At 27.3% G+C, this 24,974-nt stretch overlaps 1 protein-coding gene across 1 annotated transcript in view; it reads left to right on the forward strand.

The window, feature by feature from the left end:
• LOC142325689 (uncharacterized) overlaps nucleotides 1-21,351 on the forward strand; it is an 80,956-nt gene extending 59,605 nt beyond the window's left edge. Inside the window, exons 5-10 of the mRNA XM_075367721.1 lie at nucleotides 3,342-3,553; nucleotides 10,429-10,710; nucleotides 11,777-11,969; nucleotides 13,897-14,174; nucleotides 15,150-15,289; nucleotides 21,179-21,351. Of these exons, the coding sequence (XP_075223836.1) occupies nucleotides 3,342-3,553; nucleotides 10,429-10,710; nucleotides 11,777-11,969; nucleotides 13,897-14,174; nucleotides 15,150-15,289; nucleotides 21,179-21,337 (1,264 nt within the window). The 3' untranslated portion in view covers nucleotides 21,338-21,351. The remainder of the gene's footprint in view (nucleotides 1-3,341; nucleotides 3,554-10,428; nucleotides 10,711-11,776; nucleotides 11,970-13,896; nucleotides 14,175-15,149; nucleotides 15,290-21,178) is intronic.
• The last annotated feature ends 3,623 nt before the right edge of the window (nucleotides 21,352-24,974 follow it).

A 24,974-nucleotide genomic window follows, 5' to 3' on the forward strand; every position in this document is an offset into this window, starting at 1 on the left:
TGATTAAATTTTAAAGTTCTACTTGACTAATGTAAGAATTTTAGTTTATTTTCATAGTATTTTTTCCCCTTAATTCAGACTGTAACCCTTACACTTCCACTTAGATGGGATTAATTGGATTACTTTAAATTTTATAAATAATTATTACGTGTGGTTAGTTATGTTGTTGTACTTATTTATTTTAAATATATTTTTCATTTGTTTGTTTTTTCCATTGAATTTTGTGCTAAATCTAGATTTTTACACTCAGATGGTTTGTTTTCATTAATTTTTATTGAGTGTTTTTATCTTTTATTTTGTCTGCTTGTTTTTTTATGGTTACTTAAACTTGTTTTGTTGTTTTAATAGTTTTCATCTTTTTTTTTGTTTAACTGTAAAACTAATATATTGCTTAAATTAAAACTATAGTGCAGCTCTCTTATTTTTTTCACGTTTGAACAACAATAATCTTTCTGGTTGTTCATCCTATAAAACTGAAAAAAAGTTTATAATGTAAATGTACTGGTGATGGATGATGTGATGTTAGTATGGGGTGAAGGAAATCCTTCATTCTAAGATGTCAAATAAATACTTTTTGTTTTTTGTTGACAATTTAATAATAAAACATAAAAATAATAAAGGTTTGGTGTAAAACGTTTACTGTCTTGAATGTGTGTTGTATGGTGCGAATGAATGAATGAAAAGATGATAAGACCTGGTGAACAAAATACATTTTGTATGCAGCATTTTTTTTTTTATAAGTGAAGTGTACGTTATTTCTGTGTGGATCTGTGTGGTGAAATTCATGATCTCAAAGATGAAGTTTAAGAGATTGTTGATTCATTTAATTTTTTTCTAAAAAAAATTACAAAAGTAACAAATAAAAAAAAAATCCTTAAGTTGGTTGTACAGCATCATAGAATGTATTAACACTTCAAATTTGTTAAAAATTGAGCAACCCACTTTCAAAACTGGAAGTTTTATTTCAAAGGAGTTTTTGAAGCTAATTGGCAGCACCTTCTTCAGTCAAGTTACTGAAATTGCTAATTTTAATGGTGCCTATCTTAAATATGTTAGGAAATTCTTTAAGTATGTAATCAAATAATAAATTATTCAACGTACAGTGTTTTTTTATTTAATATAATATTTGTCAAATTCTTTGTTCAAGTATATTGATATCTTAATTTTTACCTATTACATATAAAATTTATGTGTTTTGGTTAATGTCTTCACATATATGCTCTGGTTTTATGAGTTCTCCAAAATTTTATTCTGTAGTTGTATCATTAATTTCTATATTTCCAGTGTAATATTAGTGTGAGCACAGCAGTTTAGTTTATATAATTCTGGGTTGCTGTGTTTACTAGTTCACATTTTGTTATGTTAGTATAGTGTGTGTATTTTGTTAACAATTTTAAAAACAAACAGTAACCTTCTTTCCTAAAAATGTTGGCAATCTAGTGTGATTACAGACTGATATATGTTACGTATTTTCTGTCACTAGGATTGTTTCTGACTTTCCTCATAATTTTATCTACCTTTTGTCTAACAGCAAGCTACAACAAAGATGTGTGTTATAGGCAATGTAATATGTGTAAGAAAGCTACATTTTTGTGCTCTATAGGGTGGTTAGTTATGTTGTGGGTAAATGTGTCAGTTGTAACGGGTTTTCTGTCAGTTTTAACGGCACGTTATCATTTATTTTGGATGTGGTGAAAGTAAAAGTATGTTATTGGTGAGAAAGTAAGTAAAGTAAGTATCTTAATGGTGAGAAAAGAAAAATGACTTTTATACAAAAATAAACTCTAAATAAATGATTGCTTAAATGAAGTATACTCAGAATTACATAAATTTTACAAGCATATATATTTGCTTGCGTCAGTAACAATGTATTACAGTAGATAAATGATTTTTTTTTCAATACATGTCCTAAATCAAAGGAATTTTGGTCACTAATCCTTAATAAGAAAATAAGATTTTTAGATGAAAAAGTTTTTCATTAATGTGATAACAATTTTTTAAAAAGTGACAGATTCTTTACAGAATCAACTTTCGATAGATTATTTAATACATAATTAAAATCTGTTCAAGAAAACAGAACAATTAATGAATGACCGATCAATTTTACTTTCACCACTCAATTAAAAACCTCCTGTTCAGATTTACATAAATTTAGTTGTTGGGAAAGATAACTGGAATTTAATGAACTTTTAATACAATGAAACTATATAAGATAATTCCCAGAATAATATGAGATGATATGTTGGTATAAAATGGTAATATTTTTTAATACCTAAGTTAGTTTTGACTGATTACATAATTAGTAATCAGGCACCATAATTAGTAAATCTTCATCACCTTTATCTGTAATGAAACAATGAGTACACACTATACTGAACAAACAGGTCAGTTTACCATCAACAAACTGATTAATAAATTATGATAGTCAGCTGATAGCCATAAGTCAGCAGAGGTTAGTCATCAGGAAAGGTAGTTTGAGCTATTTCTAACAATCAAGAAAGAATTGATCCAAGGTACGGAATTTACTTATAATTAGAAAATATAAAGTAAAAAAGAAGTTTACTAACAAAAAAGTTGAAACACCTTGATTACAGAATTAAAAATATCATAAATAATTGTATATTGTTAAAAAATAGTGAAGTGTTAAAAAAATGTAAAATTAAGTGCCTGTTTATATTAATAAAATTAATTTTGTCCAGCATTAAGATAAAGTTTTCAAGCTTTAACCAATTTATTCAACACAGTGGAAAAATTAATGAGTGATATGTATTCGTAGTTATAGATATTGACCTTCAACAAACAAGAAAATAAATTTTTTAGATACAATTTTTTAAAAAAATTGTTTTATATTCCAAAATATCTGTATACATTTCTTAAAAGTGACAATCAAAAGTTTTCATAATTCTCAAAAATTATGATGAGACTTTTAACTAGTTAAAACATTTTGCATCTAACAATTTAGTATACATTGTAGCCTGAATACTTGTTGAAGCCTAATACTTCCTTTTTTGCAGGAAGTATTATTCTTCAGAAAAATTTTAACTTCACTAGTTAAAAAACCCATTACTTAATATAATCATTTACTGTAGTGTAGTTTTCTTTCTTGCATCATAAGAAAGAATAACCATTGAAAGAAGAAGAGTTGATTATTATTTTATGATTGAATACTGTTAAAAAAAAGTTAAATCATTTAACAATGAATATGATTAACAGCATATACTCATTATGTAAAGTATGCCATACCACATATTATCATTTATACTCTGTTAGTTATGTAATGCAAAACCTTTATCACTGAATATAAAAATTTAAACGTATTATGTTTTTCATAATTTTTTCAGTTTTGGAATATTTGATGTAACAACAGATCATCCATTAGTACACACAACAACAACATCGACAACAAGACGTCCACAACCAATAGTACAACCAACCTTACCACCTCTTCAGCCATCACCATCACCTGTGCAACCCGTATTATCAGCTACAAGTGTACCTTTATTAATTTCAAACAAGCCAGTGACATCTTCACCAAATTCGTTATTCACTGAAGGTAATTATAATAAATCATAATATTAAAGTTCTTTGAAGTTCTTTGATTAGCTAGAAAAAGGCTGCATCACCACAAAAATATTTGATAATTCCTTTACTTTGATTAAAATTCTTGATTACATAAGTCTCACCTGAATATACTACTATACTTATAAATTAAACCCAAAATATATTGCCTTAATCATAACAAAATTTTTTTCAGTTTATATTGTAGGCTTCTTATTGCAGACTGAAAATGTAATAATTCACGTCTCTTTGTCAAAAATTTCCTAATACATTCTTTAAAAACATTTTTTTTTAAATATAGTTTTTAATTGAACTAATAATTTGACATGTACTCTGTAGTATTATATGTTGCTACATTAAGCATACATGTCATACCAAAACAAAAGTAAGAGGTAGTTAAATTCTAAATTCTAATCTTTAATCTTACAAGCTAATTCATTTCATCAATCTCTAGATAAGGAAAGAAAACAGAAATAAAATTCAGAGTTGCTAGTCTCACATCAAGTTGTGTTTGAATAATTTGTTGTTATTGATTATGGATTGTTGTTTATTCATACTATTCTGGTAGAACAAACAATCAGGAACTGTCAGAACTGAAACTATGATTACAAAGAACTAATGAAGTGCACAATTATTTTTTGTAAGAAAAATTAAATAGTTTTTATATTTCATTAGGGTAAAAGTTGTTCTGGTGTCTGCATAATAAAAACACTTAAGCTTCAAATGCCACTTGAAATTGTTTTATAAGCTTTTAGTGAACATCAATTATAAACTCTTTTTTAACAATTACTGTAATTAATAGATTAAAGTAATTTATTTTAATTCACTCAAATGTGAACAGCTTTTTCATGACATTACAAACAAACAAGTAAAAAGTTTCTTGCTCTAAAAACTAATATTGATGCATAATTTTAAATTCAGAAGTCCTTTTTTTCATAATAACCTATAAAAACAAAATTTAATTTTAACTGAAGGTAAATGTTGTTGTAACCTGTAAACAACAACCAACAACTAAGTACAATTCTTGGTACTGAATAAGGAATGATCAGCCTGAATATAGCCAAGTTATTCAACTCATTAAAATAGGTGGGTTAAAGTGTCCAAATCAGTTTATATTTTTCAGATAAAAAAGAAATGCCATAAATAAGTTTTCAGATAAGCTATTTTTCCAGTAAATCATATTTGTTTAAGAAAACACTCTAAAAATATATTTTTTTTCCTGAATGCTACTATATATAAAAAAAAATAACTTTTAGTAAAATATGTTTTATATTCTGTACAGAAAACTGTAAATAACCTGTTATTAATATTACTGAGATAGTATTGTAATGTATTATATAATATTTCTATATTGAAATTAAAATGCATTGTGTGTAACTTATGTAAAAACTTTCTTTTAAACTTCTTATTAAATGTACAGCAGATGCTTTTGCACATTTCAGCACATAATAGAATTATTTTTATCTTAAACATATATCTTTAGCATATTAGATGCCTTAATCTGAACAATTCAAAACTTGAAATGTAAAATCTGAGTAAACAGATTTTTTACTACTCAGCGTAATTAATGAAAAAGCTTTTAAAAAAATTAGACATTTTATTTACATTATTATAGAAGAAAATGATCTTTATCCTCAGTGATGTAGGATTACACAAACTGGCAGTCACGAGTAACATGTGACTTGTCATTTCATATTGCTGCTCTATGATTAACAAAATGAATGTATTCTATAATTTTCAACATAAGAAAATCAATCAATGTTAAATAATTTATGTCACTGATTTTTTCTTGCGTCTATTCTATAATAAAATCTAAATGACTCAACAGAAAACTTAAAAATACTTCATTTTGTAAACAACTGCTCTTAAAAATTTACTATTTTTCATTTACAAAATTATTTTCAATGAATTTCAAAATATTTTACATGAAAGTTGTAAAACTCTTAATACTGTCTTATACAGTTTAATTAATACTGTAAGTTTTTACCTAATGGTATTCTAGAGAAGATGGGATAAGAGATTGAGGAATTATAAATTTATTAAATACCACATTCAATCCTGTATTTCATTCATCTGAGTTTTTAAACAATATTCAAAATAAAATAATGTCACAAATATAATTTCTTACTATCACATTTTAGTATTATTATAAACCTATGTAAACCCGTTTCCTCACATAAATCATGCAACTACTTTTAGGTAAAAAAGTTGGTCAAAAAAATAATGAATTGCGCAAGTAGATATGGTAAACCATTGAATTAAAGTATAGAGTCAAAACATTGTGTCTAATGGGAGAGAGATTATACAGTTATCACAAAAACTTTTGAGTGCACACCGGTTGAATGAATATTATCGAAAAGAAAATGGAGACATAAGTTAAGAACAGGTAAAAATGCATAAACTTGAAAGCAAAAGAAAAATACAAACAAAATGATAGTATTTAAATTCAGAACTTAAAAATTACATTTAATTTTAATTTTATTTTAAAGTTATTCAATTAATCTGGATAAAAAGAAAAAGTGACCTCTTTTTATCTTATTGAAAGAAAATAAGAAATAAAAAGCAAGATATATATACAAACATTAATATACCTTCTGTTGAAAGTTACTTGACTATTTCATGATATATTAATATTATAAATGAATTAAATAAGTTATCCAATTTTCAATAGTTTATAATAACTAAAATAAATTATCATACTTCCAATAAACTGACTTGTATAACAACTTATTGACTTATTTAACTTTAATATTACTATTCAAGAAAAGTATAATACTCAATAAAAAGTTTTCAATTCAACCATAATTTCGGTGAAAAATATTTACTTTGGCAACTCAGGATTTATGTAGAAAGTTTAGCTAAAATTGACTTACTTTGGTAAGTACCAAGAATTGTTACTTGATAAGAAATCTCTAATTTGTAACAAGATACAGATAAGGTGATGAAATATCCAGTGAGAATTCAGAAATTCTTTTAATGAGGAATAAGCTCCATACTCAAAAATATATTTTAAAGACTAAAACATTACATCAAATGTAATTTAAAATAAATAGCATAGGTTAATTAACCCTAGGTTAATATATGCTAAATCATAGTGGTAGCATCACTCCCTCTCTTTAAAAGGTTGTGGGTTCTCACCCAGGTCTGGTGTAACATTTTTTCATATGCTGTAAGGATTCATCTATAATTAAGTACACAAATGTTAGCCTGGTTACTGGAGAAAATAAATAAAATATATAATATGATTGAAAATATTAAACGTCTAAATTGGAGTCATATCAGTGATAAGAGGAAGGGAATGTTAACTGTTAATTATAATCATTCCCCTCCCCACCAAAAAAGGCTATTTGAGTATTTTTTTCACAATCAAACATTATTCCATAGTGAATGGCTGTGAATTAGATGACAAATTCTGTACTAATATTGAACTAATTATTTTTAACATTTCTAATAATCTTTTCAGCAAATCTTAAGTTTCAGAAAATTTTTGTTCATAAGTTCAAAATTTATTTTGATATTATGACATTGAAATACACTTATGCCAATATATTTAATTAGGAAGATAAAATTAATGAAATGTCAATAAAAATAGTGTCAAACCGTTCCTTAGAATTGAACCTGAGATGATCTGATTTCAAAGCTAGCTTATCAATTATTACCCAAACTGGCCAGCCAGTATTCTGCCATCATAATACTTTCTTAAATGAACTGTCTACTTATATAATATTATTTCAATGAATGGGAAAAAATTGAGGTTGGCGTGACAACCTTGCCATTTTGTCATCTTATACCTATCTGATAATAATTTTCAAATGACATAAAACAATACAGTGTTATCATTAGAATCCTGTGTTATTCTTATATCAATATAGAAGCAAGGTGGCCCTGTGTAAACTACAGGGCACCTTGGTCTCAGTTCATTTTCCAGTATGAAAATACTTCTTTTTTTTTAACCTCCAGATCCACTGTTAGGCATTCTTCAGAGGATGAGATGAATGATTTGTAGCATATGAAAATACTGGAAAAAAACAGTTTGAAAACACTGGAAAATGATAAACCTAATTACTAATTTTTCTTTAAATATGGTTTACCTAAATAAATAAAAAAATAAATAATCTTGAAAATTGTGTTATCCAACACATCGTTTATACAACAGTAAAAAGAACCTAGAATACTTGCTTAAACATTTTCAAAATTTTACTCTATGACTCTGCTTACTTATACTTTGATATGTAGATTACAATAAAAAAAATAGCTGAAGGAGATTTTGAAAAAAATGATTAATGTTTCTGTATTCAGACAAATTTAACATTTAAAAAATTTCTTAACTGAAAGGATAAGCACAATTATAAGTGCATTAAAGGATGTTTCTAAATTGTAATGGTGATTGATAATAATCTTTACAAGGAATATATAACCATTAAATCATAAGAAAGTTGTGTTTCATTACATCACTGTGTTATGTTACACTATTTGTATAGCGTCATTGAAATAATAAATATTGCAATAAAAAAAAATTCAACGATGACAGTAAAACTGAAGATGGTTATGAACATGTCATTGCATGCTGTAAATCATACACAATAAATAAATTATTTCTAACATGGATGGACAATTTGTTATTTTGTGACTTGAAGCAGTGAGAACTTACCATTAATGTAACACATGAATATAATGAAGGTACAACTTCTGTTTTTCAAATATATAATATATAATATCTACTAATGATTAGGATAATTTTGCAGTGAATGACAAAACTTTTGATAAAAATATCCATCAGCAACAATACTAGCTGTAATGAAGATAAATTTTACACCAAATCAAACTAACTGAAGATGATGGGGTTCAGCACCCTTTCCTGTAGTTGATTTGTAGCTTAAAAAAAGTGAGAGCTATCTCAATACAGTTTGTTGATGTTAGCTGGTTAAATAAACATAAAGCCTACTGCTTCAAACAGGTATATGTCTCATTCCACATTCAGATGCTACATGTTATTCATACTAAGCGATTTCGTCTTATATATTCATGAAAATAGCATTAGTTTGAAACTCTGAAAAAAAAAAAATGATCTTAATTAAAGAGTTTAACGTAGTATCTCATAGAACCTAGCTTACCAAAATATTAAGAATGTTGATTCTTAATTCTAACCATAGGTTGACATTATTTTCAATGACACTGCATTCTAGTAAAATGCAATTTGTCACAAGTACTAAATAATACTTTCCTAACTCCACTGTGAGGTGGTAGTGTCTGCCTTTTTCTAGTTGTTCTGAGTTTGATTTCCAATTAGGTTTTGTATTTTTTATAGGCTACAAAATTCATTTATGGCTAAATGACTAAACTTTGGCATAAGCTTGTTGTTGCTTGAACAATAAATAAATAATATTAAAATTAATTTTAAAAGAACAAAAAAATTCATTGTCTACTAATTTTTGAGAATACTCCAGCAGCCACACAGTCCTTAAAGCTGCCACAGAGTTTCATGCATATTTTTATTAAATAATAAGATTTTTAATTCATAATAATTTTATCAAACATGGCCCATTAGTATGATTATACAATAAATAATTAAAATATAAAACCCACTTACCAACAAATCTTTTTGTGCATTCAAGCGCTTTCGGAAACAAATTCCATCTTCAGGAACTTAAAATTTTTTAAGATATTCTTAAAAATCTAAAACTTTATTGTCATAAGTAGAATTGCTATGTGAAGTGTGAAAAATATATAACAGTGGTCATCATGTGTTTAAAATTGTGTCAACTTAACATCCTGTCATTGTGAATGTCTCCACCATTATGGTAAAATGCGAGGGGAACAGTATGGTTAACTCACTCTATAGTTATTGTTTAGAATTTGTTTATATTATACATCATTTTCAAATCTTGTTTGTTCATTTATTAATTTATCATTATTAATTACCATATATATCTAAATAATGACAAATTAATAAATAAACAAACAAGATTTGAAAATGATATATAAGCAAGTACTAAACAATAACTGCAGAAAGAGTTGATCATACTGTTTCCCTCCCATTTTACCATAATAGTGGAGACATTCGTGACAGGATATTAAGGCGACACAATTTTAAATACATAATGGTCACTGCTATATATTTTACATTCTTTACACAACAATCCTATTTATGACGTCAAAGTTTTAGTTCTTTTAAAAATAATATAAAAAATTTTAAGTTCCTGAAGATGGAATTAGTTTCCGAAAACACTTGAATGCATAAAAAGATTTCTTGGTAAGTGGATTTTATATTTTAATTCATTATCAGTGAAATATATAAGAAGGGCAAGCAGTTTATTTATACATACTATTATTTATATATATCATCTAACCTGAAAATTCTACTTTAAGCACATATTCATGCTAAAATTATTTAACTTGATTGCTTAAATCACAATGCTATTGCACTTACACAGTATAATATTAAAATCAATGAAATGCTTAAAAAATCATTTTTTCAAGGAATGTTAATATTTATTTTTAATTGTAACATTAGAGACAAGTAGTATTAAAATTTGCTTTTAAATCAAATTGTTGCAATTTCAAAAAAAAAAGAAAAGTTATCAGAAAAATATAAATATAAGAAATGATAAAAATCTTACAAAAAAAAAAAAATTACAGTATGTTGAAAAAAAAATTATTAGCTTTAAATTATCAAATTAACAAATTTTTTTATTAATTAATTTTCTGCTTGTTCAATCTTCTGTGAATCTGCCAAAAAATAAAATTGCTCATCTACTACACCCATGAAAAACACGCTTTGAAAACACTGCTTGAATGAATGGAATGAATTTATTTAAAAAAATTTATACTACAAAAGAAATTAATATATATTTATCATGATGTTTATAGACAATAAAGATAATAAACTTGATGTAGACTCAACGAATTTACTAAGCTTTAAATACCGAAAAATGAATGGTGAATCAAAATCAATTGATTCTGATGAATCAAATGAACTTTACAATGATGACTCATTTGAAGATGAAGAAGATGATGATGATGATGATGTTGGTGATCAGGATGAAGATGATGATCTTTCATCTGAGCTTAACTTCTATCAAGAAAGAAAAAAAACTAGAAAGAAAGAGATTAACAATTCATTTGATGAAGAATATGATGAAGAATTAAAAGGTAATATTCATCAAATTAATACAAATAAAAAGCAGAACATTTTTTAGAAAAAAATCAAGTTTTTAATGATTCTAACTAATATAGAAATATAATAAAATTTTCAAATATCTACTTCACTTTTCATTCAATGTATTATTTTATGATTTATATATAAATATTAGTTTAGTCAACAAAAATTTAGATTAACACTGCAGCACAGAGCTAATGAATTTATTTTATAAAGCTAGTTTTATATTTTATGTAGGATGAGAAATAATTTTTATTAAGATAACAAATTAAACTGTATGATGTTCAAGTCCCTTGTAATTAGAACACTTATCAATCTAAAAATAGGAATTAAAACAACTTGCTTTCTAAATTCATGGAAATATAGTTGTAGATAATCTTTTTGGAGCTGTTATTTAGCTCCTTTACCATTAGAAACAAAGATTACAATACCAGTGATGAATCACATACGATCCCACTGGCCTGGTCTACAGCTCAGAAAAAATCCTTTTGAAGTATGTACTTAGAAAATGAATAAATCTTTCAAGTTTAAATCACCCCTGTCATTTTGATCAATAAATTAATTACCTTTACACTTAATTCCAAAATATTTTCTGCTTTCAAGACTAATTAAAATAACTTGGTATTTGTAAATACAAATGTAAAATTATAAATTTATACTAAACAAAAAAAGTAGTATATTGAGAATATCTATCTGCTAGACAATCTGTGAGAATCAAAATTTTTATTTGTTATATAGTGCATAATATGTGTTTATCTGATGTACTTACTCTTCTACCTAACTTCCTACTCCATGAGTAAAATATTGGTAAATACGGATATCTCAGAATGTCTAGATATATTAAAATGCTTTTCAACATTATGAGATAAAATTAATAAGATTTTAATTTTAATTTTATTTTTATAAACACATAAGCAGTCAGGTTAATGATTCGTAAAATAAGATAAGTTTTTTTACTAAGCTAGAAAGTAATTTGTCATATAAATTTTAAAAATCTAGTATAATTAATTATAAAAAAAAACCTATAAAAATAATAATTTTTTTATGAAATTTATAAAGACTGTGGACAACCTGAAGTAGCCAAATTCAGAGTTGTTGGTGGAGACGAAGCACTTCCAGGAAGATGGCCATGGATGGCAGCTATATTTCTTCATGGTCCACGTCGAACTGAGTTCTGGTGTGGTGGATCATTAATTGGACCGAAGCATATTTTAACAGCAGCTCACTGTACAAGAGACACCAGACAAAGACCGTAAGTATGAAAAAACTCAACTTATAAATGAATTGTGTACAGCATTTTTTAAACAGTTTGGTGATTGGAATTAACTCTTACTAAAATTGTGAATATTGAATAGTTTTAAATAAAAAAAGGGAAATATATTAATCTAATATAAATGTAAGGCTGAAATTTAACCATGGAATAGAGTAACAGATTATAACCTGGAAAAAAATATGAACTCAAATAATGGTTAACTGTTTACAAATGCAATGAAATGTGTTCTAAATCTTTTTATAACTATTAATAGCAGCTCATTTCTCAGTGATGGTAGTGGTGATGGTAAATGTTTTAAAATAGTCATACAACAGAGCATACTGGATACACATTCAACCAGAAATTTCAGGGTGTATATGACTACACATAACAACAGACTGCAAATCCTTTTATAGATAGAGAATACACTAAGTTAAAATGCAAATTATATGCAGTTGATGAATTTTAAAAATGAACAAGAACTGGACAAGAACATATGAAATGAAAGACCACAACAAATATAAGTTACGCAGTTGCATAATTAACAAAAGATAATTTGTAATCACTACAAAATGGGTCACAAGCAACAACAAAAACAACACACACATGCACACACATACACACACACACAACAAATACACACAAAACACACAGAGAGAGTGAGAGAGTGAGTGAGTGAGTGTGAGAGAGATAGAGCGAGAGAGAGAGACACACACACAAACACAAAAGACCTCTCTATAAATAGTAATGAAAAGATCTTCTGGAAGCACAATTTCATTATATTTTCTGAGAGTAATGTTTTACAACTAGTTTTTTTCACAAATTGAATTATATTTAATCATTTTAATGAATGAAGATGTGGGTAATAAGATACATAAAACATTAGACTTTGAATTATTCCATATCATCACATGAGAAAACTTATCTGTTATGATGAAGTAAAAATTCAAGAATTTTGAATCTTTTAAAATATTTTTTTAATTTGAGTGCTTGTATTACTAGTAGATGAGGTTCAATCAAAGGAATATATGGAAAAATCAAAGGAATATATGAATGTAAACAAGACCGGCTGTTTAGTAACTTTGTTTAGGATCCACAAACTGAAGAAAGTAGATTAAAACTTTTTTTGAAATTGCTATTCCACTGATCTCAATGGCAGAGTAGTAGTAATAGTAGTACCTCTGCCTTTCATCAGGAGATTCTGGGTTAAAGTCCTAGTTAGCCATGGCATTTTTCAAATGTTACAAAATTCATTATCATCCATAATATTGTTACCTATTTTTACTGAATTAATAAATAAATAGAACAAAGTACACATTAGCAGTTAAAAAGTTATATAAACTATCTAACAAATTTTGTTTGCCTTGAGTATAGAAACTAACAGTCGAGGCTGTAATAAGTCTATACAGGGCAAATAAGATGTAGCTATTAACAATGATGCAAAGAGTACCAAAAATTATTTAACATATTTTTCATCACTGATTTCACTTTAAATGAAGCACATAGCGTAAACATCAATGATAATATGAAATTTTTTTACAAAAATATCAGCTACAAAAAAAAACCTTGAAATATACAATATAAAAATATATTCTAAATGAAAAAACACAATTTAAATCACACACATTCTTTGAACATATCGTAAACAGAAAAAAAAAGCAATTTATAGACTCAAAATTAAATTAATTGACCGAGAATTATTAGTAAGGCAGAACACTCAAATAAATTTTTGAATATACTTATAATGTTTTAAGTGCACATTGTATTTTGTAACAGTTTTTTTTAATTACATTATTTCACGTTTCAATTTATTAATAATAAAAAAGTTTACATTTTTAAAGCATACTACAGCAATAAAATTTAGCATAACTCATTTATGAGTAATAAAAAAATTTCATTTATTCTTTGTTACATTTCTTATCAACAGTTTTAATGCTCGCCAATTTACTGTGCGATTGGGTGACGTTGATCTTCGCCGAGATGATGAACCATCATCTCCTCAAACATACCATGTATCAGAAGTGCGAGCACATCCCAGATTCAGCAGGGTTGGATTCTATAATGATATAGCTGTGATGGTATTAGAACGTCCTGTTAGGCGATCACGATATGTTATTCCTGTATGTTTACCTCCTCATCGGCTCAGGGATGATACATTTATTGGACAGAATCCAACCGTTGTGGGTTGGGGAACTACATACTATGGTAAGTAATTAATTTTAATTACGGAATAACACTTATTTCAATATTTTTTTTTGTGGCTTGAGGATTATTAATAGAGATGGACTACTACCAACAATTGGTAGTACTGTTCACACATTCTTTATGAAATTTTTAAGTGTGTAGAATGTAGAAGATTTATCAAAATAAAATAAAATTGATTATAGACTATATTAACAAAACTTTTAAGACCATCTTCTCATGGTTGTTCAAACTTTAAGTTCTATAAAAATAAAAGAAGAACTATAAAAAGTAAATTCTTTAAATTTTCATTTTTTATCATTTTTGGTTATAATGAACAATTTCAATTCAATAACTTAATTATAAAAAAGAAATAAATCCAACCTAAACTTATGGACAAAAACCATAAATTGTCATGATGACTGCCCCATTATTAAACAAATAAACTATAGTGAGAAGTAATTGTACTTCTCACTACATTTGAGGTATCATGAGCCAATGCTCATGATAGTACAATTTACTTGGATGTGTCCATTCATTGCATTTTAAAACAAAATTTAATCTGACTACAAGATTTTGATCTTAGATGTACCTAAGAAAAAATCTGGTCAGATAGGCAGATTTTAAAACTTACAATATCTGGATGGTGGCAGTATATATGAGAATATTAAAAGCAAAATTATATATTCAGTTAATAGAAAGACGATTGTAATACATATTTTTTTTCATTTTCAATCTCTGTGATGAGGAGGGGGAGTACCAATTTCAATCTGGAAGGTTCTGGGTTTGATTACTGGTCTGCTTGCCATTATTCATCTGCCATAAAAAAGAAATTCCTCATCCTAAAAAAAGGAGGGTGTCTGTAATAAAAGGTTGTCTTGTAGTTACCAATGTGAATAAATTGTGTAATGCATGTTATGTATTCTTATCATATTCATGCTTTCTGGCTGATCTTTCAGCAATATTTATGATTTAATAGTGTATATCTTTATTTTATAGGTGGTAAAGAGAGTACAATACAAAGGCAAGTGGCTTTACCAGTGTGGAAGAATGAAGAATGTGACAGAACATATTTTCAACCAATAACAGAAAATTTCATTTGTGCTGGTTACAAGGAAGGAGGGAAAGATGCATGCCAGGTATATTAATCAAAGATTTATTTTTATAAAAATAACTATTTCTAATAATCAAATACCTAACAATAATAATCATTATTATAAATTTTTAAACTGGTTTTGTGTTTCAACTGTTGAGGGTGGTAATTATGGAAAATTATTTTTAATGAGAAACTAACCCAAATTTATTTCCTTGTATTTAAAATATCTTATAGTCATAATACTTTCAACCACTTTTGCTTCCTTTAGTGACTAGTGTTGCTGTTCACTGTGGTCTGATATTACCTGTGGCAATTTTCTAGAATTAGGAAGATATCTGTTTACAATGCAACCAAAGATTAAATTAGATCTGAACTAGCTGTTCATTTTGTATGTCATTGTGTATTTATTTATATATTTCATATTTGCATTTTGTAATATTGTTAAGAAGTGATCTTTTTTTAGGTATATACATGAAGCATTATAACTAGATTTGTGATTTGCATCTATGAGGTGGTTAATAAATCATTCTAAGTGTGCAGTGCTCTTATGACGCAAATTCTCAATAAACATTAATAACACTGATTTTCTATAAGTACCCAAAAATATCATAGGACACTCAAACATTTTGGTATGTAGAAGTATAAATAAACAAACAATAACAATATGTAGTACTAAATGAATGTATACAGTTCAAATTGTACACAGTGATGACTAGTATGTAAATATGTGTTCATAACTCAAGAAACCTACCAATAATAATATGCCTGCCAGAATGAAAAAAAGAAACATCAATTCTAAAAGATTCCACAAAAGTGACAGAAAGCATTGAGATGTGAGTTTTTAAGGAATTATATTAAGTGAATTTGGTTAGGTTTGTTATTTAAAAAATTAAAAGTTTTATTCAGAATGATTTTCGGTAAATTCTGTCAAAATTAGAATTTCTTAGAATAATTTTTTGCAAAACGTAATGAATTAAATCAAGTCTATTTACAAACAGAACAAGATTTTTTTTGACATTTACAAATTATTTTCCATTTTCAATGAACAGCCAACTCATGTCAGGTTGTCTAAAATCACATGGATGTGGCACACTACATATACATATTTTATCTATAGAAAGAATACAGTGGGAAATAATTTAAAATTACTCTCACAACAAAATCTTTTACTTTTATATAAAAAATACACATAAATCAAATGTAAAATATACATCTGTTAATGGTAGATCATTCTTTATATGATAAAACATCTGAAACAATTTTTCACAATTCATACATTATATGTAAAACACTAATATGAAATTACAGTATTAAAAATAAAAAATCTATCTAAGTTTCAATAAAACTGATTTTTATTTTTATTATTTTTTAATAAGCTAGCAACACATATCAAATGCACTTATTAAGTCTTCCATAAAACCCCAAGATACGTGTATGTGTTTATTGAACAGTAGTAGTAATTTTCATCAAATTTATTCACTTAAATAAAAAAAAATTGTATAAAACTGAATACAGTAAAATAAAGAAGTTAAAAAAAAAACACAGATTTGCAAACTATTATATGCATCCATCCAAAACATCTTCAGATATTCCTATTCATGACTTAAATTCAAGGACACATTAACAAGAATTGTTTTTTTAAACTCAATTTACATACTGTATAAAGAGCTTTATTTATTTATTTATTAAAAAAAATTTATGAACAAAAATTGGCTTTAATTTTGTTTTTATTATAATATGATTTTTAATTTGTGATTTAATGGAAAATAAAAAAAATTTAAAGTTAAAAACATTCAAAGTTTGTTGGCAAATACTCATAACATTATTCATTCAATATATATATATATATACATTATCACAACTACTTTTGTTTACTGAACAAAGAATATTAAATGAGCAAAGAATTAAATATAATTCATGAATACTTTTTATAGGTAGCATAAGTTATGATATTTTACAGAATTACAGAGTGCTTGCAACATTGTCCCAGATAATGTATTAAAGTAATACAAGTTATTTTATTTTAGGGTCAGTAAAAAAAAATCTATGAAATACTAAGTGACTCTGAACTTTCTTGAGATAATAAGGTTTTATATTGTATTATAATTATTTCCTATTTACTCCATTTTGTCTTTCAAACAAAAACGAAGAAAGAAATCAAAGAGAAAAGAAAGACAACTGAATTACAAATATGCATTTTTTTTCTGACAGATGTACTAAAACAATATTAAAAATTCAAATATTGTAAAAAAAAAGTGAAAATGAGCTCTAAGAAATTCATTTTTTTATACACTCTATATTAGCATATTTTATATTTTTTGCTAATATTTTATAGCTCCTACAGGTAATTTAAAAAAAGAAAAAGAAAAAGGTAGTGACAAGTTTATTTTTTAACAATCAGTGAAAAATAAATAAATAATAATTTATTAAAACTGGAAAATTGGTCTAGAACTTATGCATGAATGGACACGCACGGGCATGTGCGCACACACACACACACACATAACGCATATATATAGTCACTATGTAGATATCTATAGCTTTTTTCTTTTTCTGTTTAGCCTCTGGAACCATCATCAGGTATTAGTTCAGAGGATGAATGAGGATGATATGTATGAGTATAAATGAAGGTTGTCCTGAAACTGTGGTCTTCCACAGTTTCAGGACAACCATTTCTGAGATATGTGTTTAATTGAAACTCAACCACCAAAGAACACCAGTATTCATGATCTAGTATTCAAATCTGTGTAAAAGCAACTGTCTTTACTAGGATTTGAACCTTAGAACTCTCGACTTTGAAAACAGCTGATTTGCAAAGATACGTTCACCAGTAGACCAACCCACTGGGTTAGATACCTTCCAGTATTTGCAACCCAATTTTCAATCATTATTTTCATCAACCCCCCCCTATCATACAATAACAATGTATATTGTATTGAATAATGTATTTTGAGTATTTTGACACTAAAGCTATACTTTGACCTTAATCACAAATGTCACAAATTACAAGAATAAGTAAATTTATTGATATCTGGCAACACGATCTGCTGCATTGACAAAACCAGAATCGATGCCTTTCTTTTGCTCTCTGTCACGCCCATCATATCAGATATTCTTGTGGTTTTGCGAGAAGTACTGATTTGTCTCAAACATTCTGGAACATCTGCGTGACCGTCTGTAGAAATTTGTATAAATGCTGCTCCTCGTTTAATTCCAGCCAGTCTCAGTTGAGTCTATCCTTCCATCACTATCGAATCTATCATGAAGGTGTATGTTGTAATTTGCATGTTAATTGCAATTCATGGCAGTACAGAATCATGGATAAATTTTTAACTAGGTGTAAGCGAGCATTAGGCGATAGTGAAGCAACAAGTGCATAGACAAGCGTTGTTCTAAAAATAAAATCAAGAAAATATTCTAAGGATACTTAAATTTTGGGTTTGTCAGTACTGAAGTAAATGAAGAAGAAATGTGTGTCATTTCCCTGTGTGTCATTTGCTCAAAAGTTTTGGCAGCAGACAGCATGAAACCTAATAAACTTAAACAACATTTGGAAACACTTCATAGAGAGTACATTAAGAAACCCCAGAGTTCTTAGAATTAAAATTAAGATCATATGAAAAGCAAACATCATTTTTTTTAAATTTTGTCAGTGAATGAAAAAGCTGTACCTGCCTCTTACAAAGTTTCTTATAAAACAGCCAGATGTAAGAAGCCTTACACCACTGGTGAAGAGATTACTTTGCCAGTTCTAATTGAGATTGTAGAAACCATGTTTGGAGATAATTTTGCCAAACAATTTGCAGTCTATACTGCAAATGATACTGCTGCCCTTCAAATTGGTGATACAGCTGAAGATCTATGCATCAGCTGAGGCAACAGATAGCAATAAAGATGCTCATTTCATTGCCTATGTTCGATTTTGTGATGGTATGTCAGCAGTAGAAGAACTAATTTTCTGCAAACCAATAGAATTCAAAGCAACAGCACTCGCATTATTTGCTATCTTAAATGACTTTATAAACAAGGCGAACACAGAGTGGAAAAATTGCATCAGAATATGCACCAACAGCGCTCGTTCAAAGTCTGGAAGATTCAAAGTATACAAGCACTTGTGAAAAAAAAATATCCACAGTATGCCTGGACAGATTGCATGATCCCCAGAGAAGCTCTGTCTTCCAAAGAAATGAGTCCTGGTCTAAATATTGTGCTAATGACAGTTGTAACCATAGTAAATTATATAGAAATGAGATCCCTAAATCAAGAATCTTTGCTGCACATTGTAAAAACATGGGTGCCGTACATTCAGCGCTACTATTTTATTGTGATGCAAGTTGGTTATCATGTGGGAAGTTTTTGCAAGTGTTTATAAATTAAGAGATGAAATTGCCATTTTTCTACAAGAGGAAAACCGACCGGAAGTCGAGAAGTTTCAAGATGGTTTATTTGTGATGGACTTGACCTCTTTGGTCGACATATTCGAGAAATTAAATACCTTGAATCTTCAACTCCAAGGAGCACATATTTTGGATATGAGTGATAAAATTAATGCTTTTTGTAGAAAATTAGAATTGTGAAGCAGAAATTTAAAGCAAAAAACCTAGAAATGTTTGCAAACATGGATGAATGTATTAAAACTTACAAGGCTGAAGAACAACATGTGAAAGTTGTTTTTGTAACAATTTAAAATCATTTAGATATGCTGGCAAAGAATTTTAAAAAGTATTTTCTTTTTGACAGCTTGGTAGCAAGTAATGAGCAGGTTAGGGATCCATACAAAATCCTCCCGAAGGGCTCTCAGCTCTCCGAAGAAGAAATCTTCATAGACTTCTACACAAATGGCGAAATCAAAAGACAATTTAGTAATAAATCAGTCTTTGAATTTTGGGCAAGGGTGAATGATGAGTTTTCTGCATTGAAAACATGAGTTTTCTGCATATACTATTACCATTTTCAACACCCTACTTTTGCAAAACCAGATTTTTTGCAGTGGCTGCTTTGAGGACAAAATATAGGGCTCAGCTAAACATTAAAAAAAAACTCATATCTATTTCTAATATTAAACCTTCCTTCGAAAAACTTTGCTCTGCAAGAAAAGTCCAAGGGAGTCAGTAATAATTATTAAGCTTGTTTTTAATTTAGTATTGATAAGTTAATTATTAAAAACATTCTGCGGTACTGATAGAATCCGATGTATAAGTGGATTACATCAGTGTAAACGTTTATTTTATTATTTATTATGTCAGAATGTATTTTGTTTGCTTTTCTTTCAGTAAATTAATAAATTTTTTTAATAATATTTTCTTTTCAATATGCTTGCACCCCTCAATTAGTGTTATGCTCCCCTAGGGCTGCACACCCCACTTGTTGAGAAACATGATGTACGAGATATTCTTGATCAACAAATCTTTGAAGTAATCACTGAGGATGCTACTCCTTGAGAAATTCCATGTACAACAAAAGAATTTGGTTATAAGAGATTTATTTTAGTTATTGTAATCAGGTTCGATTTTTGACAAAAACAAAAACATATCAAAACTGAATAAGTACTTGAGGATATGAAAAATTGAAATTTACATTTTTTCTGCTATTGAGATAATTTACATTAATATTGAGACAATTTACATTGTTTAGCTATTGAGAATTATATTTCAATGTGGAAAAAACTTACTTTTAAGAGATGAAATCAAAATCAATCTTGTCTGAGAACCAAATGATTCCTGGTATAAAGGGTGAACATTTTTATAATTTTATTTGATCCTCAGACACAAACAAGCTGTAACTTATGACCATTATTAACCAGAACAATAAAATCATAATAAGATTTAAATTACAATAAAATTATTTCAATTTTTATTATTAGCCTCAAAATAAAAGCATTATTAATAAAACACTGGCCTAAATTAACGTGTAAACTTTATTTTGTTAAAAGGGTGATTCTGGCGGACCACTTATGTTGAAAAAAGATAATCATTGGATGCAGATTGGAATTGTGTCATTTGGCAATAAATGTGGAGAACCAGGTTACCCAGGAGTATATACAAGAGTTACGCAGTATTTGGATTGGATTGATGCTAATATGGTTACATGATATTTTTTTCTCATTATATTATTTATACCAAATGATCTAAAATGATGAGTTATTATGTGATAACATGTCAGTTTAACGGCTCTACAAAATAAACAAAAAGAAAAAAACTATAAACAAACCAGCTGACTTGGGATAACATAAAAAAACTAAATTATAGTTACCTGTATGTATTATTTAATAAATAAATACCCTAAGTCAAGATAATTAACTAAAAAATGAGTAATAATTATATTTTAATATGTAAGAGTTAATAAATAAGTCATAACAACTTCTGAAAAGAGATATTAATCTACTTAGGAACAAAGAATTTAAAAAAATTAAGTAATCTTAAATATTGTTTTTAGAACAGTTGGAGATATAAAATAAAGTTTATCATTATTTAATGATTACAATTTTTTGTTTTGGATTGTACTTAACTGCATATTTAAAAAAACTGCATGCAGGTAAGGAACAATGTGAAATTCAATTTAATACAGTATCATACAACTCTACAACTCATTTCACAGTGTTAAATAACAAATTATTATTTTATTTTTAATGAAAACAGATAAGGAACAGAAAATATTTACTTTCTATTTATATTTCAATTGAAATGAAGATTTGTGCATCTACAACATGAAGGTCTTCAGTTCCTTGTATCTGGATCCTTTACCTAAAAGATAATAGTTCAAACATAGTACAACATAGTTAAAACTAGATTTTTTTAATAAAAAATTAAATCTTACGAAATAATCTATTATTTTTTACAAGTAAAATCTGCATATAATTTAAATAATTTTGATATATATCAATCATCGTAAATTAAATACTGAAATAATTTTTTAAATTATGAAGATTACTAAATCAAACAAACAATTCAGACCTCTTGAATTATTATTTACAGGAAGGGAAGCTTTGTTTCTTGTAAGAATTTTTAAAAGCTATTGCTTTTACTTCTGAATGTGAGTTTACATTGGTGTATATGCATGAGGATTTGTATGAATTATAAATCAAATAGATTAACTACTACATTACATAGTACATCACTTTTTACAAGAGCTCACCCCCTCATACGTTTTGTATAAGTAAAAAAAAAAAGTACAAACTTTGATTTGTATGAGGTGACAGTGGGTTGTTTTTATTCACTGTAATACAATCATTTACTGCCTCAAAATTAAAAGTTTTGTTTAAATTATAATTATGCTTTTAGATTTATGTGAAGTAATTACTTTTCAAGCATGTTTGATGTAAAGTTTATTCCATTTTCATTTTTATTTATAAACTATAAATATAAAAGAAATATTTTTGTCATTGATTTTATTTTTTGTACTCCTTATCATTAGATATAATCACAAAATAAATAAACATTGTAAATCTAAATAATGGCAATTCATATTCCACTAAAAAAAATATTTCACTGAAGCAGCATCACTAAGTTCACTTCAGTACAATAAAACCAGTACTGAACACTAAAAATCACTATCGATTTGTATATAAGTTTAAAAAAGAGTATTGTTTCTGGTTTTGATAAGTATGTTGGTTTGTATGTTCATACAATTCCTCATTTCATAACCAAGTTTTATGATTAACGTCATGCCAGAGAGCTTTTACTTTAACGAATTAGTGAAGGTGCGGCATGAATTCCAGTTGGTTGGATGAAAAGTAGTTTGGATAGCCAATTTGAATTTATCTGAGGCAAATCAAAGAAGTAATTCCTGGATTTGAAATAAGCTATCTGGCCTTCCATATGTTGTATGAGTATGCCAAATACGATTCGGAGCACACCGCAGTAAGTTGTATAGACTGGATACCATCTGAGCAACGCTTACATCAGTCAAAACTAGAAGGATCGGACTGAATGGTTAGTGGTTGCAGAATTTCTGCACATTTGGCTAGGGAACAGATTGCAGAGGGAATCTAGGGTGCTGCTTGGTCTTGTTCCTGTGTACTTTGCTTTGTTACGATTTCTTGTTAGTGTTATTTTTATTTTGGTTGTTTTGTTATTAATTTTATTTCTGTGTCTTTCTTTTTGTGTTTTTCTGCATTTGCGTATAATGGTGAACTCACCTTTTGGGTAGCTGGTTGATACAGTTCTTTCAACGACTATAGTTTTCAGTCTTGCATTAGACTAGAGGTAGAGGTGTGTTTTGTTATTTTTAATAATCGTTACATTGATGGGAATGTCGCTTGTGGCATTCACATTGGTGGCATCCTGGGCCAAGGCGACTGAGAGATGTCATATGCTGAGGTTTATAAGATGACCTGCTGTAAAGCCCATCAGGGCTAGGTACAGAGGAAGTATCTACCCCTAGGAGATCAGGATGTACTTATAATTTTCATAAATTAATTACATAATACTTCTATGAATAAACAGTCTATATCCAGCGAAAGATAACTGGTATGAATAATAAAAGAAACAGCAGAACATATGATTTACAAATAAAGTCATTAAAACTATTGATTTTACTGAATTTTATAGTTTTAAATATTTAAAAAAATAAACATTAGAGGTGATACATTTTTTAATGTCTTGTCACTAAGCAGATTATTAATACAGATCTGAACATTAACTGAATTAATGAGCTGAAACAAAAAAAAAATAGTTGAACTTTTAAATTGTGTTTTTTAGTGTTACAGACAATAGGCAGAGTTATTATTATTTATTTATTTATCCATTTAAATAGATTAAAAATACTCAAACAAAAAAAAAAAAGCTGAATTCAGCTTATATTTGAATTTATGTATATTTATTTAGTTGTTAGATTATTTGATGTAGTTTCAAGGACATAACAAAACAACAAGAATACACAGATTTAATTGTATAGCTTCAAAAGGTATGAAAAATGTACGAAAAATGTCACGTCTTCCTGACCTTTAAAAGTCTTGTTATTATGATAGGGTCTGATTATACAACTTTTCATAAATTTAAAAGCTATAAAAGCATGATGTAGAGTATTACACTTTCCAGACCTTAAAAATTAATAGAAATAGAAAAATGTATTTATATCTTGAAGCACTTTAATATGTGAAAACTAATATGACTTTATTATTATTATTAACTATATACAATGCTTAAATCATTCTTTTTTTCAATAAACTTTTCTAAAAATGTTTCATTAAGTTGCTACTGAAAAATGAACAATACACCTGCTATGGATATATCAATTAACTTTTTATGAAAAGCTATTATTTTAGAGAATAATTTATTAATAAAAATTATTAACACATTTAATATCGGAATAAAAAGCATTTTTTTTTTTTATATTTTTGACTTATTTATTAACTTTATGTTAAATCTAAAGCATACTTTGTTAAAATAAGACTGTAAATTTATTTTTATTTTTTCTTTAAAAAAAGGAGCAGATTTCACATTGAGAATAATTTTAAAAGTAAAAATAAAAAAAGCAGGGTTTTCTTCTAACCTCATAAGATGATTAATTATTAAAACAATATTCATCTAATATTATGTACTTATAAATATTACATAATTATACTGATAATTGTATAATTTACTTTTATTCAAGTAGGTTATGTAAAAAAAAAAAAAAAAAACAATAAAACAACTAAATAGTAAGCAATTTAGGGTCAAGTAAGTCACACTAATATTCAGTATCTATTTTAATGTTAATGATTATTGTGTTTTAAATTTAGTACAATT

Source organism: Lycorma delicatula, chromosome 5 (assembly GCF_047948215.1).
Source record: "Lycorma delicatula isolate Av1 chromosome 5, ASM4794821v1, whole genome shotgun sequence".
Taxonomy (NCBI): Eukaryota; Metazoa; Arthropoda; class Insecta; order Hemiptera; family Fulgoridae; genus Lycorma; species Lycorma delicatula.